This window comes from Leuciscus leuciscus (genome assembly GCF_965113295.1).
Source record: "Leuciscus leuciscus genome assembly, chromosome: 20".
Classification (NCBI taxonomy): domain Eukaryota; kingdom Metazoa; phylum Chordata; class Actinopteri; order Cypriniformes; family Leuciscidae; genus Leuciscus; species Leuciscus leuciscus.
This window is the reverse complement of record NC_138744.1, coordinates 30,075,558-30,101,538: the sequence shown is the minus strand read 5'-3', so window position 1 is coordinate 30,101,538 and position 25,981 is coordinate 30,075,558. Positions and strand designations below refer to the sequence as shown.

The 25,981-nt window shown below is 37.9% G+C and overlaps 1 protein-coding gene across 2 annotated transcripts in view; it reads right to left on the bottom strand.

The window, feature by feature from the left end:
* Positions 1-965: 965 nt before the first annotated feature.
* Positions 966-25,981, bottom strand: part of adamts16 (ADAM metallopeptidase with thrombospondin type 1 motif, 16) — an 84,943-nt gene continuing 59,927 nt past the window's right edge. For both annotated transcript variants that reach the window (XM_082150257.1, XM_082150258.1), the window contains exons 18-23: positions 20,709-20,835; positions 8,464-8,668; positions 5,822-6,016; positions 4,289-4,498; positions 4,050-4,197; positions 966-2,178 (exon numbers count right to left, since the gene is read on the bottom strand). In XM_082150257.1, coding sequence (XP_082006383.1) covers positions 2,063-2,178; positions 4,050-4,197; positions 4,289-4,498; positions 5,822-6,016; positions 8,464-8,668; positions 20,709-20,835 — 1,001 coding nt within the window. In that variant the 3' untranslated portion in view covers positions 966-2,062. The remainder of the gene's footprint in view (positions 2,179-4,049; positions 4,198-4,288; positions 4,499-5,821; positions 6,017-8,463; positions 8,669-20,708; positions 20,836-25,981) is intronic.

Sequence of the window (25,981 nt, the reverse complement as noted above, 5' to 3'; positions counted from 1 at the left end):
AACATTAACAAGTTTTAAGAAACAGTTAAAAACCCATCTTTTTAAGATGGTGTTTGTGTCTTAATTGCTGACACTGGATGCATATTGTATTATACCTCTTGTTGCATTTTTTTTAATGTATTTTTAATGCATTTTTGTACTATACTCGTAGCGCTTTGGGTACAAGAAAAGCGCAATATAAATAAAATGTATTATTATTATTATTAAATGGAAAACAATTATAATCAAACATACAATAATTTCATTTAAAGATGCCACAAGTTTTAAGAACTGATTTTTTTATTATTATTTTTTTTTTTTGTGATCCTGTCAAGAATTAAGACCCCCTAACCACTGAGATAGGGGGTTTTGAGTGCTTGATTTCTGGAAATGAGCATGCTCTCCTGCTACACAGAACAGGAATCATGAAAGTTGTTCCTTGTGGTTAAATTGTACTTATTTAACAACACTTTAAGTAAACTGAGATCATTTTCCATCATCAACACTTTAATAATTCAGAATGCTTTAAAAAGTAACAGCACACCTCATGTCTGTAGCACAAACGGTGTGGTTTTATAGGTCCGATAGGTAGTGTTAATGGTTTGTGCCGATCACTAACCCTGCTCTTGAGTGATAGCAGCAGTTGTTCTTGCCTCAGCAGCTCCATATTCTGAACATTCATCTAAACTTTCAAAAGACTAAAACATGGTTTAAGTCTTACCGAATGTCTTGAGACATTAATAACATGAAGTGATGTATGTGTTTTCTGCTAAAGTCTTCACAGAGCTGTGCGTTAAAAGTCGGTGAAAAGCTCACAAGTCATATTAGTTCCTGAATGCGCTCCAGTGGCCTCGTCTGACTCCATCTGGAAACAATAGTGCATATGAAGAACAAGAAAAAGCTCTGACTCAGCGCTAGCAAAGCCGGATCACGAGCGATCTACATATCTGCTTCCTACGGCCAAGAGAGAAAGACAACACAGCCTCTAATGTGATGGCAATATGACACGTGCCACGTTTAATAAGGACTGCCATTTATAACAAATCCTCCGTCCACTCTTCAGAATAACATTCATTGTGGATGAGCGATTACATTCATCTACTGCTGTTGTACAACAAATGCAAATATTGTAAATGATGGAAGTAATTTGTGCGATGCAAAAACCCATATGTGAAATGCCGGAGCCTTTCATGTGCATTTCTCTTCATCAGACCAAGGACAGATTTAGAGTTCTTGGCAGTCGTGTGGTTGCTAAAAACATCCCACGAGGAGAGCTGACTTCTTTAAATGCAACACTTCTTACAGTTCATTAAATTCATGCCCATTAGTTTAATTTGCATTTTGTTTTCCTCGAAAATAATAAACCCCAAATACGAAACAGTACTGTGAAAGCACGATAAAACATACAAAAATACCAATTGTGCAACTATACCCAAAGTTAAACAGGAAAATAAAAGCAATATACGACAATATTACAGCAGAATATCATTCTGGTATATTTCAGTACTGTTAATAAATAAGAAAATTAATATCAATCATACAAAAGCACTAATTCATTTTCATGTTAATTTATAACCTCTGTTATGTATCAGCTGCTCGGCTGCCATTAATATCAACATATAGCACCAAAAATGAATGTAGCTCTACTACATGACGCCATATTCTTTCTGCTGCCACCATAAAACGCATTAAGCCAGTTTATGTGTTTCACATGAGATTATGAATGTATTTTACCACATGGAATCAGTCTAGTCTATATCTGGACGCAAAGCATTCTGATATTTTTTGTTCCTGATCATTTGAAGTTGTGAGAAACACAATGAAAGGGGTCCTCACACCCTCACTGACACGGTATCCCCTCCATAGGGCTTTGTCGATGATGTCATTTCCTGCAGACACGCTTGCAGTCTCGCCGTCATCAGCAGGCCGTGTCATTCTCCACTGAAGTCCCAGACAAACAAGCCACTTTGAGTCCTTAATAATGTCTTTGTTCAGTACATGTTCAACACAGCACTAGAGCGGGCATCACTCTGCTCCTGCGAGGGCTCAGAAGGTCACGGTCAAACATCTAGAGCAGAAGTTCTCACGGTTTTGTGTGTGAGCAGGACTTGCAGCATTGCTTCCCATAGAACTTGTGGTTGCAAACGCCGTGCTGAGGCACCAGATAACACCAGTTGAAATGATCTTTACAGATCACATCTGCACAGGGAGACATTGATGTTACAATGTAGCAAGATAAATGTCTTATTCAGCCTAATAAAAAAAATAAAAAAACAGAATAGCCAATTCCAGCAAGGTTTCTGTACATTTTGAGTATTTCATTTTCTATTTGAAAAGGAATAACGAGAAAGGAAAAGACGTTACGACCAATCGGATGAAAGGGGCCGCCCACATGTGTAAAAAGGAGATATCGAGCCAAACTTTGTTAAAGGGTGAGTTCACCCAAAAATTGTCATCAATTACCCACCCTCATGTTGTTTCAAACCCTTAAGACTTTAGTCCAGAGCAGTTAAATCCAAATTTTGTGAAGAGACTCGTTCACTTTATATGAAAATATTTAATTTAGGCTTTTATTCACATATAAACATTAATAAGTGACCATAAACATTCTTGCGGAAGCTCAAACGTGATGCGTAACACGTGAGAATGAACCTCATTGGTTCTTGAACGTCAAGCGAACATGCTTGAGCCTTAGTTTATCATATTTAATCTGTGCATTGATGAATGTTTATATGTGAATAAAAGCCTAAATTAAATCTGTTCAGCATATAAAGTGATCGTGTCTCTTCAGAAGATTTGGACTAAACTGCTCAATTCATATGGATTAGTTTTTTTAAAGCGTCAAAGTGGTAGTTGCGTAGCTGTCAATGGAGGGACAGAAAGCTCTCAGATTTCACCAAAAAGATCTTCATTAGTGCTTCGAAGATGAAAAGTGGCGAAAGTCTTATAACGACATGAGGGTGCTTGACTTTCATTTTTGGGTAAACTAAACAAAGCGACAGAAAAAAAGTTGGGTTACACTTTATTTGGTAACACTTTATTTTACAGTGTCCTTGTTACACATGTAACATGTACTTACAATAGTATTAACAGTTAATTATGCATAATTACATGCAACTAACCCTCAACCAAACCCTAATCCTACCCTAACTCTATAATAAGTACATGCACTTAATTAATATTACTCAGTACTTAAATATATAATTACACTGTAACAATGACACCGTAAAATAAAGTGTAACCCTTTATTTTATGGTGACAGTACTAATTTGATTAAGTAGGCTACAATGTAACTGAGTAATATTTATTAACTACATACTGTATACTTACAGTACTATAGAGTTAGTTACTACAAGTTGTCTTTTTCTTTCACGTTCTTTCTTTCCAAATAGGAAATAAAATGGTCAAAATGTACACAAACCCAGAATAAAGGGTTTTGGACACTATTATATTCCTTAATTAATATAATTAATTTGTCAACAAATAAGACAACAAATATGTGCAAATGTGTCATTTATATACATACTATAAACTAATATTGTAAATCAGCTTTTATTTGTTTATTTTTATTTTTAAGTTTAGTAATTTTATGTATGTTCGTAATCGTTTTTTTAGATTTAATTTATTTTAATTCTAGTTTTAGAAATTTGAGTACTTAAATAGTACATATATATATACATATGAAGAGTTCAGATGCAAAAGCCTCTAAGTGCCATTTGAAGTTTCCTTCTAGAATGATAATTTTTATGTTCAGTTATTTCACTTTAATGGCAAAGAAAATGACCTATTAATTGTCATTAAAGTGAAATTACTGAAATTAAATATGCAAGCTTGATAAAAATACAAATTTTAGAAGAAAATTTCAGATGGCACTTAGAGGCTTTTGCATCTGAAGTCTTCATATATAATCAGTAAATTAAACATTTTAATCACATTAACTACAAAAAATATCCTGATATTAATCAATTATTATTATAATTTACTGACATGCATAATAATATTATGCATAATAATAAACTTTTTCCTCAAAATAATTTTATTGCATAACTCAAATAATATCATAGACAGACCTTTCTTCTCTGGCTGGGGGCAGAATGCAGTGTTACAGGCCTGGGACATCACTGGCTTCATCTGCAAGACACACCCAGAGGAGGGACGCCCATGAACAAGACACTGCACTGAGCGCACCTGAACCCCTCCACCACACGACACCGTACACTGCAGACAAACACAAAACACGGCAAGACAAGATCAAAATCAAGCATCCAACTCTTCCTGCTGAGCTCATGATGTGTGGTGGAAGACCTGCCTGGGACCACGGTGAGGAGTACCAGTCTGGTCTGCTGTGAGGAGAGAGGACGGGACAGTCTGGCAGGACGCAGGTTCTCTGGAGCTCCGTGGAGGGTTTGGGGACATTCTGACACTTTTTGGGTGACAGTTCTCTATATTTTCCTGCCACATCCTTCTCTGCGCACTTCACAACACGCAGCTGAAGCCCCTTTCCACATGACACCGAACACTGCAGAGAGAAAGAGAGAATATCACAGACCTAATTCAACCCAAACACATGTGCTTAATTGTACTGCATGTGCACTTGTAGTGTACTTTCAAATCTTACAAATATATACTGTATATATATAAAAAATATATAATATAATATTAATGAAAAATATAAGGCCAAATGAACTTAAAGAGTGCATACTTTTATGAAAAAAATTTTCTCAACACACTTAAGTACAGTTTTACTTTAAAGTACATTTTAAATCATGTTTAAATAATCTTTTGGTAACACTTTATTTTAATGTGTCCTTGTAACACGTTGCATTTATTTACTATAGTAATAACTATAAATTAGGCATAATTACATGCAACTAAACCTAAACCAAACCCTAATCCTACCCTAACCCGATAGTAAGTACATGCAGTTAATTAATATTACTCAGTACTTAAATGTATAATTACACTGTAGCAGAGAAGGTGCCTTAGTTACAGTGTGATTATACATTTATGTACTGAGTAATATCAATTAACATGTACATGTAACATCTCAAATCAATATTTAGTTAATTTTTTTTCACAGGCTTTTTGAGTTTTTGAGATTTTTTGTCATTTCATATACATTGGACAAATCAATTTGATAAAAACAGTAAATACATTTTTGTTTACTAAAATCTTCTTCTTTTTTTTTTACCGTGTACTGATTATAGGGTTAGGGTTTGGTTTAAGGTTAGTCAAATTACTAAGTACATGTGATGTGTAACAAAGACAAATAGTTTTGTTACATAAATACAAAATTTGTTACAAAATAGTTTTACCCTTTAATAAATATAAATTGAATATACATTTTCAACAATAAACATTAATTTGATTGCAATAAATATTCATTTAAGTGTCCGAAAACATTACATTCAGTTAACACTTAAGTATAATCCTTTAAAGTATATTGTTTCGTATAAGTACCTTTCTTTTTTTTTTATAAAGTTAATTTTTTTACACAAGGGTTATCAGATGCTTTTACCCAAAGGGACTTAAAGTACTCATATTACAAGGACAATATATCTGGAGCAGAGCAGGGTTAAAGGAACAGTTCACTCCAAAATTGTATTATGTCATAATTAATTAATATATCAGAAAACCAGACATGAGGGTGAGTAAATAATGAAAATGTCACTCTGAGTTAACTATTCCTTTAAATGTCTGCCTCATAATGGTAAAAGTTCATGCATCACCCCTGGGGTTTGAACTCAAAACCATTTGGTTACTTTAAATATAGGATTAATCACTACTCCACATCACCCCACTCTATCACAATGCAGTGCAAGTCTCCTGCTGAGGGTTGTACCGTTTGCCAGGTGGAGACGAACCACTGGGCCTTGCGTTGTTTGTGGCAGCGTTTGATCATGCAGGTCTCTTGGCTGCTGGGTTTAGGCAGAGCGGCACATGAAGCGTCCGGCAGCACGCGGGTGTAAGAACTGGAGTCACTGCTCACACACGCCACTGCTCTCTTCATCATTCCCTTGCCACATTTACGAGAACACTGGGAAAAAGATTCACCCATAATGTAAGACAATGTTCCTCAGTGAAGATTTAACTGTAGAATTAAAGGTTTTTTTTTTTTTATGTTCTGCTGGCTGGTGATGCAGCTTTGCACAAAGTTAAAGTGTTCAGTTACGGATGCAATTGTCAAAATACACTATTCACAGCAAGCCATGTTGACCCTTATGAGGTAACCCACTTTTATGTTTTTTATTAGGCTACTGATAGGAACTGAAGTCTTTCATTTAAAACTCTGAAAAGGTGTTAATTTATTCATTTGTAAAAAAATAAATAAAAAAAAATGAGGGAAAAACAACAACTTCTTGAAGCATGGGGCTAAGAGTCCGATTCTTAGCAAAATTCACATGTATGATCTTAAAAAAAACATTTCTTCTAATAAAAGCATCTGCAAAATGCATAAATGTTTATACCTTCAGAGTGTCAGGGGTTGTGTGTATAGAAAAATCCAAAGAATAAATGATAATATAAGACTTTACTAAGAGACTAATAAAAACCAAGAAGAGTCCCCAAGAAAGCGCATCCTTGCGCTGTAACCATCCAGCCTAAGAGGGAGAGAGGGGGCTCTGTAGGAGGATGAGTAGCAGGCAGAGGAAGACACCAAAGAGACGACGGCCAGAGAGGAGACGGTGGTGGGAGGAGCCAGGGCGAAGACAGAACAAACAAGAGCAGAGACAGGAGGAGCAGGAGGATGACCCAGAGCCATGACAGGATAAAGGTCCATGGAGTCACTGCTCACACACGCCACTGCTCTCTTCATCATTCCCTTGCCACATTTACGAGAACACTGGGAAAAAGATTCACCCATAATGTAAGACAATGTTCCTCAGTGAAGATTTAACTGTAGAATTAAAGGTTTTTTTTTTTTTATGTTCTGCTGGCTGGTGATGGAGGGAGGAGCCATAGTCGAGCCATGATAGACAGGCTGGGTGGAACCAGGGAGATGACTGACTGAGGTGGAGACTGTGAAGGTGGAGACCCAGGCAGAGCCGAAGACCCAGGACGACACAGGGCCACGGTGGAGCTGCAGGTGGGCATGACCGATGTGGAGGCGTGGGCTTGGTGGGAGTGGGAGTGATGACAATGGTGGAACTGGAGGGAAGGAGGAGCCCGCCGGAGCCAGAGAGGTGGAGGGTCGAGGTGCAACTGCTGACTTGGAAGTCTGAGTCAGAGCCAGAGTGACAGACCAAGGTGGAGCCAGAGGGATGAGGGAGCCCGATGGTGCCTGAGAGAAGGCAGTAGACGATGTAGCCGGGGGAGCGTCGAAACCAAGGCGAAGCCGACAGGCTAGAGGGCCGAGGTGGAGTCTGGGGCCCAGAGGCTAGAGGTGGAGATGAGGGATCCACAGGCCAAGGTGGAGCTGATGACCGAGAAGCCCCGGACGATGAATACTTGGTGTTGGACAAAGAAGACAACTTGGAGCTGGGCCCAACCAACGATTACTTGGAGCTGGGCTCAACCAGTGACAACTTGGAACTGGCCATATCCAGCGATGAGTGAGATGACTTGGAACTGGATGGGAACAGTTGTGACTGAAGACCAGAGATTACCTCATCTAGCTCACAAAATAACAGTTCCGTTGAGACCCAGCATTGTGTACGCACCTAAGTCTTGGGAGTGTGGGCGGGGCTCTAATTCATTCCCTTCAAACTGCACTAAAATTCCCTCCGTGATGCACGTTGTTGCCGGCTTGCACACCTGTACAGACTTCGTGTTGGGCTCGGGTTCTGGGACGAAAACAGCTGGCTCGATCTTCGTGGTGGGCTCAGCTTCAATTCAGCGGTGGGCTCTGGCTCCATTGCAAACGGGTCTAACGTTTTCCTTGTCAGCGAGGCTGATGGGAAAAGGTGAGTCACACTGCACCAGCATCTACTCAACATATCCAGTCCTCCTCAATCCTCGAGGGAGTGATCCCTCTGTTCCAGCAGGAGGAGGTGGACAGCGGGGATGTCCATGTTAATATTCACAGATAAATCTTGTCTTTTGGGTCTTGTGTTCTGTCAGGGGTTGCGTGTATAGTAAAATCCAAATATGATGTGTGACGCAGATCGAGATTATCGTAAACGATAATACGAGACTGTAATAAATACACCGTATTTGTATACTCCGTACACACATTCCACATCACAGAGCATCGAAACTTTGCAAGCATGCTCATGACCCTAAATGAGAAATAGTCACACAACTACAAGAACAAATCCTAGGGTAACCAGTATTTCTGACAACTCAAAAATGTCTTCGGGTCAAACTGACCCTGAAAATAATAGCTTTTATTTGAAAAAATTCTTCAATATTTTACACAATATTTACCATTAGCTTAGCAATTTTTTGTTATGTAGAGCATTTGTAACTTTACATAGGAAGGTTGTTGCCTATGTAGACATATGATGCATTGTTGATTGCCACAGAGTAGTGTGAGTGATCACTAACCTGAGACCAGGGTCCAGTGCTCCAGACCGGTGGGCAGGTGTGTGTGTTGCAGGTCTGTCTGCGAGACGGCGGTGGTTGTGCACATTGGTCATCAGTCACTGTGTCCACCTGATCAGGGCCTGTTTTCTGAAGACAGCGCACCTGTCTGATCTGCTCTCCAGATCCACAGCTGCGACTGCACACACCCCAGTCCTCCACACTCCAGCTGGTGGTACACAACAGCACGCACAAGATATTTTTATAAGTTCTTTACATCTAGAAAGAGTTCTTTGTCGATACAAAGAATCACTAATATTTATCACATGTGTTGAGTTCAACCCAAGCTTTCCCAGAGGCAGAGGCCACTGAGGCAAAGGCAATGAAGTACTAATGTACTGCATACTACATGCTGATCAGTTATACCGAATATTGTAAATGGTTTACTATTTAAAAAAAATAACATGCCAAATCAAACACATTATGATAAGCATTTAAACAGTATTCTGGGTCATATTTGCTATGCAATACATGTTTATGTCTTGCATTTTATGTCTCTTATGTATATATATATATATATATATATATATATATATATATATATATATATATATATATATATATATGTATATATATATATATATATATATATATATATATATATATATATATATATATAGTTCAGATGCAAAAGCCTCTAAGTGCCATCTGAAATGTTCTTCTAGAATGATCATTTTTATCAAGCTCGTATATTTAAGTTCAATAATTTCACTTAAATGGCAATGAAAATTGCCTATTAATTAATATTAATTAATTATTAAGTGAAATGACTGAACTTAAATATACAAGCTTGATAAAAATGACCATTCTAGAAGAAATTTTCAGATGGCACTTAGAGGCTTTCAACAGTTCTTCTAACCCCAATTGATGGAGTGTGTAGCTTTCATTTCTTAAACAACCATGTAGGAAGACACATCATGGCCATATTCCAGGATGACAATGTCAAGATTCATTAGGCTCAGATTGTGAAAGAATGGTTGTGAGGGAGCATGAATAATCATTTTCACATATGAATTGGCACCTCTGAGTCCAGAACTTACAGATTGAAAGTCTTTGGGATGTGCTGGAGGAGACTTCACAGAGTGCTGGACTCTTGCATTGCCAATACAAGATCTAGACCAAAAATGAATGCACCTCTTGATGAAAATAACATCACAACATTTATTTCCATCAAGAGGTGATAATGCAAGAATCAAGCACTCTATAAAGTCTACTCCAGCACATCCCAAATTATAGATTGTATCCCTAGTTATATTATAGTTAATTATAGTTTAGGTTTAATTCACAATAACAGAACTGGCCAAAAAGGAGATGATAAAAACTGTGGTTCATTCGTCACATTGAAAATAAATGGTTGAGAGCATTGCGTTGTGGGATTCAGTATTCTGTGCATAGAGAAATATAGAGTGGTAGTCTGCTATTCTGAACGTACCCATAGAATGTGGCTACGGTGTCCTTTCCCACGAGCCTCAGCTCTGGTTAGGCGAGTTGTAACACTGAGACACCTTGATTATCAAGAGCGGATGGTTTGTTGACTTTCAGCAAAACCAACCAGTCAAAACATCAGCTCATCAGTTGTCCCCGAATTCCCCAAACAACCTCAAATCCCCCGTCCTAAACGTTATTTCTCATAGCAGAGCACATCATCTGACTGGAATGCTGCAACAGCTCTGATGAATGTAATTGCTGCAGTGACCCGATCTGCTTTCATCTTAAAAGAGCACTGGAGATGTTCAACACGGTATGACATCCTCAGTTTCTGCTCTTTAAAATACATATGATATTTATATGGTGGAATCAGACATTTGACCTACTTTAAAAGGTAAATTTGGCAATGCCTTGGCCGGACAGTTGTAGTAATTAAAGGAACTTAATAATAAATCATAGGGAATATGTGGTCTTGTGCCTCTGTTGCCATAAACCTGCTTGTGTGAATTTATTAATTATGAGCTGGATTAAACATTCACACAGCTATGATTTCACCAGGGTTCAGCTTTCACCATGTGCGATTTGAGCCGTAATGCACACGGTACAGTTGGCACTCTTTGGGGGAAGTCGTCTGGCAAAGGAGACTTTAGTTATTTGTCCCATAAATATGACCAAACAGGGACATTATATTATACTATTGCATTATATATCTATCAGTTTTATTGCATGTAAATACAAATGTTAAAAATGAACAACGTTATTTCAAAACATCACAGAAGAACAGATGCTCTGTGTGGAAGAAGACGACATTAACCTTCTACCTCGAGTGATGTCAGGCTCTAAATGTGAACCTCCACCTATTTCCATGATGTAATGGCTTCTCCATGACACTTCTGGCACTGAGGACATAAGATCAAATAATGTAGCACCCTAAAATACTTCATAAGTGTGTCTGTGCATGCTGTCTACATAAAGGTGATGACATACAACTGACTACTTATGTAATAGCAGTGTAAGTATCTGAAGTCAGTGAGACAAACATTTATATCACAATATTCTCACATTTTTGGTTGATTATAAGAACGTGACCATATCGATTTTGGGACGCTTAAAGGGATAGTTCACCCAACAATGAAAATTCTGTCATCATTAATTCACCCTCAAGTTGTTCCAAACCTGTATGATTTTTTTTTTTTCTCCTCTGTTGAACACAAAGGAAGATTTTGAAGAATATGGGTAGCCAAACAGTTGATGGGCCCCATAGTATGGAAAAAATTAAGAAATTCATACAGGTTTGATGATGACAGTACTATCCCTTTAAATCAGGGAATGTCATTTATTAGATACAAAAGTTCATTAAACTTAAAGGGGTGGTTCCTAACTTTAGTTAGTGTATAATGTTGCTATTTGAGCATAAACAACACATTGTCTGAATCCGTTTTGAACATAAAAGGCTAAAAGTTTGTGAAATTTTCAGTGCATGTCTGTGTGAGGTAAAAGGATCCCCTGTGCCGGGAGCAGCAGCTCATTTGCATTTAAAGGGACAGACACAAAAACAGCGCATTTTTGCTCACCCTCAAGAAGTGACAATTTGAACATTCTATATAAAAATATCTGTGGGGTATTTTGAGGTAAAACGTCACATACAGACTCTGGGGACATCAAAGACTTATTTTACATCTTGTGAAAAGGGCATTATACCACCCCTTTAAGTGCAGTTCAAATATGGTATACTTTATGTGTTATGTATACTAAAATCAAAGTTCTAGTAGCATACTTGTATGCATACTATTTAAATATTATTGGGACTCAATTTGCCATATTTTTTGTTTAAAAAAAAAAAGTTTGTAAAAAAAAGAAAAAAAAAAGAAGTTTAACAATAGAAAACAATACTAAACGAGTTTACATCAAGTTTTACACTTACAAGTTGTCACAACCCCTGCTCGAGACTGTTTCATGTTTCTGTTTTGTTCCTGTTTAGCTTGTAGTCAGTTTGTAGTTTTCTCTGTTTATTAGCTTCATTGATTGTATCCCAGGTGTATTTTGTCATGCTTGTTTGCCCTTTTATCCCTGTCTGTATTTAAGTCCATGTGTTTCGTTTGTTCAGGGTCTAGTGTCATCCCGTTTAGGCAGTTTCTTGGTGTGTTCCAGTTCTGTTCCAGGTTTATAGTTTTCCCTGTTTTGAACATTTTACCTGTTCCTCGTGTTTTGCTCTTTACACCATAAATTAAATGCATAGTAATCTACATCTCTGGCTAAATTGACAGCCTCAGTTCTAGCCCCAGGTTGTGTTTAATGTGTAGTCTGTATGAGCGTCCTTCATGTCAACAGAGCGATTATGTGCTGAGTCTGCAAGGTTTTTAACCTTGGCCTCTCGTAAACTCAAAGAGTTCAAGCCAAACAAACAGGACATCAGATAAACGTGAGGCAATAAATGGTGTTTACAGAGGCCAGTTAATGAGGTAGAAAAACACTGACACACAGAGAAGACCCCCAGTAAAACATAATTTTAACAGTACTGCTCAATCTTGCCTGAAACACCTGTTAGAGTGACATCATGATGGAATAGACAGCAAATATTGGCAGTGCTGTGTTCTTGGACAGCCAAGTGTCTCCCAACCCCCAGAACCTACTCTGTGAGAGTATGTGAGCGCAAATGTTTTTAGCTTCACACCAGTCACTATACACTGAAATAGTAACCTAAAAATAACATCTAAATTAACTAGTTTTATTCAAGTAAAAATTATTTAACATCACTGATACACCTAAAATCATTAATATGTACCAACAAAATTCATTTTAATTTGTTAAATCAGGTAGAAATGGCTCTTTATGGTGACAATTGCAGGTTTCAATTCAAATGTATTAGACAGTCATACTGGTTTTGGATGTCTTCACTTCATGTTCTCTCACTCAGGGCAAAACGCCCAGGAAGACTCAATGTTTGGACGGATTGATTTACAGGACCGAGTCAGCACTTTCTGGGAAGACTGACATAAGAGGACACTAGAGCTCTGACTAGAAGAACACCTCTGTGCAGGGCAACCGGTTTTATCAGATGCATCCACAGATAGACCAGTCGACTTAATTGGCTTAAGCGCTATCTTACAAACACCCAACACTGCTTTCTATGGAAACACCAAGCATTATATATTTTTTTCTTTCTCGTTTTCTTGTGATCTTGACATAACAAAAGCTTTTTTCTTGTGATCTCGACATAATAAATAGCTGTTTTATCATGATCTTGAGTATAGACACAAACACCTGACCCTGTTGGCAGATTACTAAAGTTCTCAACAAAGTTTAATAGGACATATACTCAGCAACAGAAGCCAACAAACACCACTAAATGTGAACACGACTAGACAAAAACTGAACACGGGGTACAACTATATAGCAAACTAAACAAGGTAATTAATAGAACACAGCTGGAACAAATGAACTAATAATGACGTGACCATAGCAAATAAAGAGTGGTGGGAAATCAAACAAAGGAAGGCATGAACTGAAGAAATACAAATTAAAAGTCCTTGAACTGAATAAAACTGAACAAAATGGTGACACTTAGGAGCACTGTACTTTGTCTATAGATTAATAACGATTTAATGAAAAGTAAAATACAAAAAGAGAATAAATAAAGCAGCAATTTATGTCATCAAATCATGTCGAAAATAAAAATTTATGAACATATTCAAAGTTTTACAAAACAAAATGAAAAATATTTTTTTTATTATTATATAAAAATTATTTTGTTTATTATATAGAAAACTATTTTGTTATGTTGAGATCACGAGAAAATAAACACTTGTGTCAAGATCACAAGAAAATAAGCTGATATCACGAGAAAAAAAAGAAAAAAAATGCATGGCCTCTTAGGCCTTCCGTAGCTCTCTGATGAACCACCACTGAAGAAATGTGAAATATGCTTGATTATGCACTGCCAGGGCAGGGTACTCAAGTTCAGAGGTCATAAAATGCAAAGGGTCACAAATTACAACTTGATGTAACATATATACTGTTATGTTCTGTTTTGGTTTTGTTTTCACTCTGTTTGCTCTGTTCCAGTTTGCCTGTGATCATAATTAGTTCACTTGGTTACTCATTCACTCTCATAATCATTGATTATTAGATTCTGTTCACCTGTGTTCATCTAGTTGCCTTTGTTTGTTCCTGTTTGTCAGTTCTTGTTAACGTGTTAGTCTGGTTTGTGTTATCTCCAATGTATTCCTGTATTCTGAGTGATTTTTGATCGTCTAATAAAGACTATTTGAGTATTTCTCCAACATTGTGCACAACCAGCATAAATGTGACAGAAGAACCGACCTTACAGAAATGTACTTTACCGACCATCCTGCACACACAAGGAACACACGAGAGACTTACATTTGGCATGCCTTACGAACTTTACACCAGACTCAGCAAGCAATCCAAGGCATGCCAGCTTCACCTTGGCTCCTCCCTCCCTTTGGCTCCACCTGGGACTATCGTCCTTACGGCTCCACTTGGCTCCCTAGTCCCTCCGGCTATGCTATTGAATATTTCTCTTCACAATTTAAATAAAAGTTTTGTTTTTCATGTTGCTAAGGGGACCATGGGCCACTTAAACACTGCAAAGCAGAGTCCTGCATGGGCCCTGTGTGGTAAACCCTCACCCGCAGTACTTAACAGAACATCCGACCCATTATCCGACATTAAAACAAATGTATTTCTGTATGCGACCCGAACTACACCCGCATTAAAATGTAGATCTCTCTCTCCTGAAACTCTGCAGTCTAGGTGACTGTTGGTCCTCTTAGCAGTGCAAAAAATAAAACTTTTATTCGAATTGTGAATAGATTATATACAGACACTAAGCAAAGAGCGATCCCTATAAAAAAATCAGTAATCACTGAAGCTTTCAATTACTTAAATTCAGCGTGACTATATATATTGCTCAATGCTGCAAAATGTTGTAAATAGAAAGCTTTGACATCTTCAGAGCATGAACACAAATATGCACAGGACCGTTGTAAGCAGCTGCCTATCCGTGTGTACCGAATTGAGTCGAAATAGTCTTAGCTATTGTCTCAGCAGTCAACCCATGTCAATTGATTCAATATTAACGGTTCGCCCAGGTGCAGGACTCTGCCTCATCAGGAGTGTCCATTGCATTTAAATGATGCAAACATAAAGTCACTCTAAATACTTAGAGTGAAAATAATAATAAATGAATGGCGACAGGCTGGCAGTTGATTACCCCTGCTATAGGGTTTTATGGGTGTTGCCAGTTTCTAAGGTTTTTAGAGCATTGCTATGAAGATTCTAGGGTGGTTGCCAACTGGAGCTTGCACTTTTCATCCTTTGTCAATGATTTCATAAATTGGAGAAGCTGTCTGAGAGCGAGGTCTGTCTCTAAAGCCATCAACACTTGCTGATATGTTGTTCGATACTTTTGCTGACAGTAGAGCAGTGCGTCCATCATCACCAACGAGTTACTGAAAACATGGGCAGTACAGATCCGTTCTCCAGCTGTCGTAGACAAGTGCATATAGATCTGCAATCTGTGTGTGTGTAACGTAGCAAGACAGGTCGCTAGTCTAAACACATTTAATATCTAAGACGATCCAAACTCAGAGGTCTTGACCTTCCTCGACTGCATAGTACAATTAAATTTAGGATACCTTTTTGAAACACAACTTTTGTAACCCAGTGACTCATTTAAGTCATCAAAAAGATTGATGCAAACTAAATGTTAATTTATTGTTGAGTCAAAATATTAGTTTTTTGGGTGTAGCCCTAGTATTTTTATGCTCAAAAGGTTCATAACAAGGTTTTAAAAATGGCAAACCTCATAAAAATGTAAAAAATAAATGTTTGATTATCAACATTTTCCGAAGGTTCGCTGACTATTTGATGAAAAACACCTATTCATGTAATGGGCTCAAAACACGCAGGATGACATGTGATTACACGTCCTGCATTAGCCCGTTTCCTCTGAGCTTTAATGTGTCACTCTTCCACTGGCTTAAAGCTGGTCCAGTCTGGTTCTCATCATTCCCAGGAGACCAAAACCCTCACAGTAATCCTGCAGAAAGCGCTCTCATCCTTCGAAACCCCTCGTTTTTCAGCAGTAGGTTAAGCATGAACGTCACCCTCAGCATGAGAGTGTTTCTCCAGCGTCTCCTGAAGACCTATGAGCTCACTGCATATTCAATATCCTCCATCATAAATCATTGCATTAGCCATATTACTGTACATGTCGAGACAGAGATGGATATTTCTAATTTGCATTGTGTCAGCTCAAATTATTCTGTCAGAACAAGTTGTTGCACAATCATGTGGAATAAATAATAACAGTTCTGACATCTGAATATCAAACATCACGAAAAGCCATAGAAGCAACAACAACAAACATAAACAAACCTACAGAATGCAACACAGTCTCTCATGTGTCTCTGGTGATCAGCATCACAGTCTTGTTTCAGAGCTGTTTCTTGGATCTGCCTGTCATGAATTGTCATATCCAATGACCTTCTTGTGTTAGACTATGATTGTCTAGATTTGGTCCTGATTGGGGTCAGGGTTATGAGGTCAGCGTTGTCACTGTCCCAGGAATAGATGAACGGTGATGCCAACATCTGAGTAATGTATGGTACACCCTGGACAGGAACCCAGACATGCCAGTTGTTCAATGTGACCCTTCACCCTGTGGCTCAAACGTCCTACCACACCCAGCCCAAGCTGCCAGACACCCATCAGTGGACCAATTCATCTGAACAATGTTTACAAGGCAATGCCTTTCTTTGTCAGGCATCAAATCAACTTTGAGTTCATGCAAATGATGGATGAAGTGTGTTCTCACACGGAACTGGGGAAAACCTGTTTGTTTCAATCACTAAACTCAAGTCTAGAGCTGGAGAGACTCGTAGGTTCATGGGATGCAGGGTCTGCTCTAGGTGACTGTGTTAAAGTGCAGCTTTATGTCTAATGTTTTCCCTCTTTATTACTGCAAAAGCTGGAACCTTTACCAATGGAAATCAGACAAGCTCCTTCAAAGGCATCTCAAGATAACTTTACATGTTAACTTCTGATTTAGTATCTGTCTATTCAATCCATAATAATTCTGTGTCTTTGAATTAATTATAGGTGTGATTTTCTGCATGCAGACCGGTGACCGGTCGGTCAGTCTCATGTTCGATTCCAAGCCAGTGGCGCAGGCAACAGCCACGCTCACACTCACAGTCGCATGCAAACATATCGTTGGCTTGGAAGTTCTTCACTGTGAGTGAAGACACAAAGTTCGCAATTTGTAATACTTGCAAGGCCAAAGTAAACCGTGGGGGAACCACCACGAAAAAGTTCTGAACAACAAACCTAATTAGACACTAGTGTTGACAAAAATATTGATATTTTGATATGAATCGATACTGAAATATCTGAAACGGTTCCAATACACCTTTTCTGTAATATCGCCACACCGATACCAGCTGCTTGTTCTCACTCTCTCTTCTCTACGACAGCGAATTGACACACACCCGCTTTCTCTCACTCACTCGTCTTGCACATAATTTTGTGGAATTTAATAATTCCTGCAGGTTTCGCGCTCACACCAAAAAAGCGTGCACATAAAGTCACCTCTCAAACAGTTTGTAAATCGTGGCTTTCTGTGCTTAAATGGTCAAATACACAGAATGATGTCAAAATGCCTGTCTTGGCGCATAACGCATGTTGTGTGACAGTATATTGGATCCGTACATAAACTCTTAAAGTGACAGCAGTCTAATATTCCTGCTGCAGTCTGTCATGTTAATCAAATAACAAGAAAATTACTCTCTGCTTTTGACTAAATAACATTTGTAACTTTAATTGTATGCATTAATCTGTATAAAAAAAAAATTCAAAGAAGATTATCAAGTGTTATTTCACATTTGATTACTGTAATTTCTGTAGTATTTCTTACCTGAGTATTGGACCCACCTGAAAAGCCATGCTTATTTCATCTCTCTCTTTATTCTACTGCATTCATTTTTGCTCTTTTTTTTGCAATTTGTTTATTTGTTCTTATTTTATTCCTGACTTTTTACTTGTTTTTTTATCAGAATGGCAAAAATCGGTATTGGCAGGTCACACTTACAAAAAAATCGGAAATGGGAATCGGCCAAGAAAATTGCAATCGGTGCATCAATGCTGAAAATGTAGCTTTGCATTACAAGAATAAATTACATTCGAAGTCCCCCTGTTGTGAAAAGCTTTTAATGTTGTTTATATGTCTGTCTCTGTTTTTAATATGCTTTAAGACAAACCATGTGCAAATTCATAAGTCAACACCATTGCTGAGTATATTTTCCTTAAAACTGCGGTGAACCAAAGACAGTTTCAAAAACACAGTTTGAATTCGCTGGTGTTTCGACAACATATGATCATCAACGAGTGGATCTCTGAGCTGGTGTGAGTGATTGGAGGCGGGGCTAATTTGCATATTCATAGAACTACATACTAAATGAGGCAAGGTTGTAGAGTTATATTCAAGCTATTTTAAGGCATGAAGAATTGTTTAGGGGATACAATTACTGACTGCAGGGGGACTTTAAAATATATTCACATTGAAAACTGTTAATTTAAAGGGATAGTTCACCCAAACATGAAAATTGTGTCATCATTTACTCACCCTCAAGTTGTTCCAAACCTCTATGAGTTTCTTTCTTCTGCTAAACGCATAAGAAGATATTTTGAAGAATGTTGGGAACCAGACAGTTGACAGTAGCCATTGAGTTCTGAATACTATGGTACTCAATGGCTACTGTCAACTGTCAAAAGTGCAGGATAATTATGTTCTTAAAGAGATAAATATCGTCTTTTGTGTTCAACTGAAGAAACACATTTATAAAGGTTTGGGACAGAATTTATTTTTTTAGGTGAACTATCCCTTAACAATAATTCACAATATTACTGTTTTTACTGTATTTTTGATAAAATAAATGCAGCCTTGCTGAGCATAAGAGACATGTACAGATCTTATTAACTTATTTTTTAATAATATACATAAATTATATATATTTTTTCCTTAATGTAAATCTAAATCCTTGTTTTTAAGTATTAAATGCTGTATAAATAAAATGTATTATTATTATTTTGTTTTATTTTATTTACAGATGCACAGGACATAAGATGGGATAAACGGGAGAAGCAAACCAGTGTTCCATCAGTTTAAACAGCACTTAGCAGGATTATAGTACGTGATCTGCTTCTTACACTGAAGATACGGGAGAATGGGAGAGAAACTGAGAAGATGAGCAATAATAAGAGACGGGGGAGTAAGACCTGGATCTCACTGCCAAAGAAAACACTGCTAGACTTGGGGAAAAAACCCCAGCTCAGTATTAAACAGGTTTTACAGGAGTTTCAGACACTTTAATACTTTAAGAGCAGCTCTCAGTCGTTAGGTGTCTCTCAGAAGAAACTCACTGCGCTAAAGCTAAACTGTAAAGATGCCTTTGCTGTAACCAGCTCTCTGAACTGGAGGCAGTTTTGGCAGACCTGGTGTGAGTGTCATTCTGTTTGTCTACCTTTCTAAGCCTTCGGACATTATTGGGAATTATTTGTGAGACACAGTGGATCGCTCTGCCCTGCGAACTCAGCATGCGAAACAAAAACTTGCTCTGCATGACGCTGCCATGGAGACACTTCTAAAACATCTGAAGAGGGACACGAGAAACACACACACACACACACACACACACACACACACACACACACACACACACACACACACACACACACACACACACACACACACACACACACACACACACACACACACACACACACACACACACACACACACACACACACACACACACACACACACACACACACACACACACACACACACACACACACACACACACACACACACAAGGCTGTTCTGTGATCTGCTGCAATGACCAGACAACATTTGTGTCTTGTTTCAAATACATGAAACCAGTCATAGCCATGTGGTAATTATCATAAGAATAAAAATAACTTTCCAGAAAGCATAATAAACATATGCAATTTTAACTTTGAATGATTGGTTTGTGGTGTGAAAGGCATTTGTTGAGCAAAATTCCATCTAACAAAAATATGTTCTAACGTGCTAACGATGTTATGAAAATGTTATTTCTGAATGTTCAGAGAATTTTATTTGTAGAAATGTTTTTTTCTTGGTTAAGTGAATGTTAAGGGAACATTCAAGTTTCTCATTCATTCTTCAAACATTATGTTCTTTGAAAATTCTTAAACTATTAGTAACATTAGTAAAAATTAGTAGACAAATGTCCAACTTAAATGTTTCAGGAAAAAATGTTTGATGAACAATGTATAAATGTTTTCATATTAACAATTTGAAAACATTATTAAATACCATATAACTTTGAATGAATGTTCTATTAATGTTACTTTATTAAAAATAAGAACGTTTGTACACAACTTTGAAAGAACCTTGCCAGAACGTTCCCTCTTAGCTGGGATAACACAAGCAAATAGTTTATATATAGTTTGTTGGTTGATCAATTTAATTTGAAGTTGTCATAACTCAAAAAAAAAATTATGCAAACAATTGCGTTATTTTTTGTTGTTGTTGTTGAGCCAACTTATAATAAAAGTGTACAACAACTTGAACTAAAATTAAAATCAAAACCCAACTCAAAATATAATAGTATTTAAATAATACTAAAATAACACTGGTTCCTTTCTCTAGAAGCATCTTCAAATCACAGCCCTCAGTGTGTAAAAAGACGAGAGGAGATCAGTGGTGAAGTTACCTTGCGGGGCAGGGCTGTGTGTTACAGGACACCACACCGGTGGATGGCCGAGTTCGAGAGCTACAGTAAGACGTGTTCACCTGAACTCTCAGATCCTTGTAGCAGGCTGATTTAGTGACCATCTGACCTGAGGAGTGAACACAAACAACACATGTCAATTCATCACGTAAATGTAATCTGTGCTAACATATACAACAGACAAGACTTATACATACATACAGCGGGGGAAATAAGTATCATTTTTCTCAGTAAATATATTTCCAAAGGTGCTATTGACATGAAATTTTCACCAGATGTTGGTAACAACCCAAGTAAGTCATACATACAAAGAAACAAACAAAAATAAGTTCAGAAATTAAGTTATGTGTAATAATGTGAAATGACACAGGGAAAAAGTATTGAACACATGATTATGATTATTCTTTTCACTCCTCTATCAGAAATCTTGCGAGGAGCACTGGTCGAGGCAAATTTATGGTGAAATTATTGTCTTTCCACTTCCGTATTATGGCCCCAAAAGTGCTCACTGGACCATTCAGAAGCTTAGACTGGTACCTATAACCAATGCCATCATTATGTTTTGCAACAATTAGGTTGCGAAGGTCTTGAGACAGCTCTTTGCTTTTACCCATCATGAGATGTGTCTTGTGTGACACCTTGGCAATGAGACCTTTTTGTAGGCCATCATTTGGGACTGAACCAGCTGTTATTAATTTCCACTGACAGGGGGCTGGATTGCTTGTTAATTACTGTAAGTTTTCAGCAGTTGTCTTGGCTTTCCGTGCCTTTTTGCGTCTCCCTTTCTTCATGTGTTCAATTCTTTTTCCCTGTGTCATTTCACATTATTACACATAACTTAATTTCTGAACTTATTTTTGTTTGTTTCTTTGTATGTATGGCTTACTTGGGTTGTTACCAACATCTGGTGAAAATTTCATGTCAATAGCACCTTTGGAAATATATTTACAGAGAAAAATGATGACGTGTTCAATACTTATTTCCCCCGCTGTATACATACACACACATATACACTCACCTAAAGGATTATTAGGAACACCTATTCAATTTCTCATTAATGCAATTATCTAATCAACCAATCACATGGCAGTTGCTTCAATGCATTTAGGGGTGTGGTCCTGGTCAAGACAATCTCCTGAACTCCAAACTGAATGTCAGAATGGGAAAGAAAGGTGATTTAAGCAATTTTGAGCGTGGCATGGTTGTTGGTGCCAGACGGGCCGGTCTGAGTATTTCACAATCTGCTCAGTTACTGGGATTTTCACGCACAACCATTTCTAGGGTTTACAAAGAATGGTGTGAAAAGGGAAAAACATCCAGTATGCGTCAGTCCTGTGGGCGAAAATGCCTTGTTGATGCTAGAGGTCCGAGGAGAATGGGCCGACTGATTCAAGCTGTTAGAAGAGCAACTTTGACTGAAATAACCACTCGTTACAACCGAGGTATGCAGCAAAGCATTTGTGAAGCCACAACACGCACAACCTTGAGGCGGATGGGCTACAACAGCAGAAGACCCCACCGGGTACCACTCATCTCCACTACAAATAGGAAAAAGAGGCTACAATTTGCACGAGCTCACCAAAATTGGACAGTTGAAGACTGGAAAAATGTTGCCGGGTCTGATGAGTCTCGATTTCTGTTGAGACATTCAGATGGTAGAGTCAGAATTTGGCGTAAACAGAATGAGAACATGGATCCATCATGCCTTGTTACCACTGTGCAGGCTGGTGGTGGTGGTGTAATGGTGTGGGGGATGTTTTCTTGGCACACTTTAGGCCCCTTAGTGCCAATTGGGCATCGTTTAAATGCCACGGCCTACCTGAGCATTGTTTCTGACCATGTCCATCCCTTTATGACCACCATGTACCCATCCTCTGATGGCTACTTCCAGCAGGATAATGCACCATGTCACAAAGCTCGAATCATTTCAAATTGGTTTCTTGAACATGACAATGAGTTCACTGTACTAAAATGGCCTCCACAGTCACCAGATCTCAACCCAATAGAGCATCTTTGGGATGTGGTGGAACGGGAGCTTCGTGCCCTGGATGTGCATCCCACAAATCTCCATCAACTGCAAGATGCTATCCTATCAATATGGGCCAACATTTCTAAAGAATGCTTTCAGCACCTTGTTGAATCAATGCCACGTAGAATTAAGGCAGTTCTGAAGGCGAAAGGGGGTCAAACACAGTATTAGTATGGTGTTCCTAATAATCCTTTAGGTGAGTGTGTATATATATATATATATATATATATATATATATATATATATATATATATATATATTTTAGGGGTGTAACGATACGCGTATTCGTATCGAACCGTTCGGTACGAGGCTTTCGGTTCGGTTTTCGGTACGCATTACGTACCGAACGGTTCGTTGGACAATTTTTTCTGCCGACCAAAATTTCGTTATTTCAAATGAAGGCGCGTCGCGGGTGGCAAGCCAGCGCTCTCATAGAGGCTGGCGCGACCACAACATCAACTGGCAAATGCAATGTAAGGAACGAAACTGAGCTACTCTCATTGTGTTTGTGTGGACCGTTTATCAGTTTTGACCTGTGAAGCGGGACTCGCGAGCCCTATGCGCGAGCCTGATCAAGCAACACCACACATCGCTAAGAGATCCAGACCAGTAAAGAAAGTATTTGAATTTCAAATGCTTTTTGAATTCGCCACTGAAGTAATAACATCGCTGCGAGATCTAGTGAGAAATATGCACATTTCTCTGTTATTAACGGATCAAACAGCGCTGACGTGGAAACCAGGAAGAAACATTGTGCCATGAATGAACTGGCCGGTGTCCACAGATCAGCAACATTCACCGTGGAATGGATTTGTTGTAGTAACACTAACTGCAAGTGTGGAAGTTTGTCAGGAATAGTGGGCTATAATGCTTTCAAGTAACATTACGTCTGTTTTATTTTGACATTATGAATACAATTGCTGCCCTCAAATGTTAATCTGAACTAAAATAAATCTTTGTTTATAATAGCCTACTACTACAATATTACATTTCATTTTGTCCAAGGAGCTGTTTTGTCTTATATGCTCATAAGAAGAGTCAAGTATAGCTCCATTATTGCTCAGTAAAAAAAAAAAAAAAATTTTTTTTTTTAAAAAATCATACTTTATGATGTTAGTTTCATTAAATAAAATAATAATAATAAAAAATGTAATTCAAGGAAATTTCTCTGGCATTTATTTATTTTTGCTGTAGCCTATGGAAAACGTACCGAACCGAACCGTACCGAACCGTGACACAAGTGTATCGTATCGAACCGAACCGTGAATTTTGTGAACCGTTACACCCCTAATATATATATATATATATATATATATATATATATATATATATATACCAAAACATGAATCCACAGCTGATATGAACATAATGGTCATAAAACCTTGTCCTCTGACATCATTCATGAACTCAAGGAAATTTGAAGGTATTTGAGCTGAAGACACAGCTTTCCAGAAGTCGTCCGGAGGGAGTTTGACCTCTGGGTCAAAGGACGTCCTAAAGCATTTATTGACCCTTCAGCTGCCCTCACCTCAGGCTCTCTACACACCATCCCAGAGGCTAATGTCAGGTCTGGTGTGGTGTGGAAGAGCAGGAGGGTACGGCCCGTGTCAGCACTAATAATGGGAACTATAAAGTTACACCTGCCACAGGCCATCAGGTATGCTTGAGGAAAACTGAGCAAGTGTTCAATAAAGGAAACAGAAGATTTCACCAAGATCATCTGGACTGATTATGAATGCGTTCACATATGTATTTAATGAAAAAGTGCTACAGGTTTTGCAGAATCCCTTAAAAATAAGTATACTGTATCACACTGTAATGGTTATGTTCTGTTTTATTATCATTGACATTTGGTTTTCCATATTTGCCTGTGCTCTGTGTTCCTAGTTAGTTTGCTTGGTTGTTAATTAAACCCAAACCTTTTCCTTGTCCTGTTAATTATAACTGTGTATTTAAACCCTGAGTTCTGTCTGTTCATTGTTCCGTGCTGTCTTTAGTAATGTGGTTGTTTTCTATTACTCCGTGTGATCTCCTGAGTGTTCCAGTTTGGATTTATTAAAGACTGATTTTGTTTTATTCCTCGTCTTCGTGCAATCATTACAACCACCAACTGTGACACATACCTTTATAATGAAAAATATATATTTTTAAAGAACATACTCTGTTTCCGAGTCTGTATTCCATAACAATCTCTTAATTTGACATTATTATAAAGCACACTTTTTAAAAGTGTACTTCAGTGTGTTAGGAAACATGAAAGTCCCTTTAAGTACCTGTAAGTGCCATTTTATTTCATTATATTATGATTATATTAAGATTATTATAATTTTATCTGCAAGCACAGATTTAAAAAAATACTTTTATGATTTGAAGTACACTACAAGTGCACATTAAAGGACAACTCCAGTGAAAAATGAACCTTGGGGTAATTAACACATGGTTACCGAGTCGATCGTTCCCTGGGGTGCGTTTTCATGATAATCGAATGTAAAGAGTTTTATTTATAAAAACAGATTAGCTCATAACACTAGTATATGGGGCAGAGTGTAAGTAAAAACAAATCGCAAGTTAAAACCACTAACAAGGCTCAAAATAGCCTCACACTAACACATAATGAGGGTCCCTACATGCAAACCGAAGCATTGAGAACTTTGTAAGTGTACAGACAGTTTAATAAGAAGATACTTTATAAAGACAGTACATTACGCGTTTACAGGCAGCGGGCATCTTGGAAAACAGACTCGATTAATCGAGCCACGAACGCCGCGCTAAGTGAGCTGGTCGATAGGAATTACGCAGAGCTCTGGAATTACGTTTGTGAAATCTAATGTAGCAGGGCGTTCGTGGCTCGACTAGTCGATACTGTTTTCCAAGATGGATCCTGCCTGTAAATGCGTAATGTACTGGCTTTATAAAGTATCTTCTTATTAAACTGTCTGTACACTTACAAAGTTCTCAATGCTTCGTTTTGTATGTAGGGACCCTCATTATGCTACCGTGTTAGTGTGAGGCTATTTTGAGCCTTGTTAGTGGTATTAACTAGCGATTTATTTTTACTTACTCTCTGCCCCATATACTAGTGTTATGAGCTAATCTGTTTTTAGAGATAAAACACTTTACATTTGATTTTCATGAAAACGCACCCCAGGGAACGATCGACTCGGTAACCATGTGTTAATTACCCCAAGGTTCATTTTTCACTGGAGTTGTCCTTTAAACACAATAA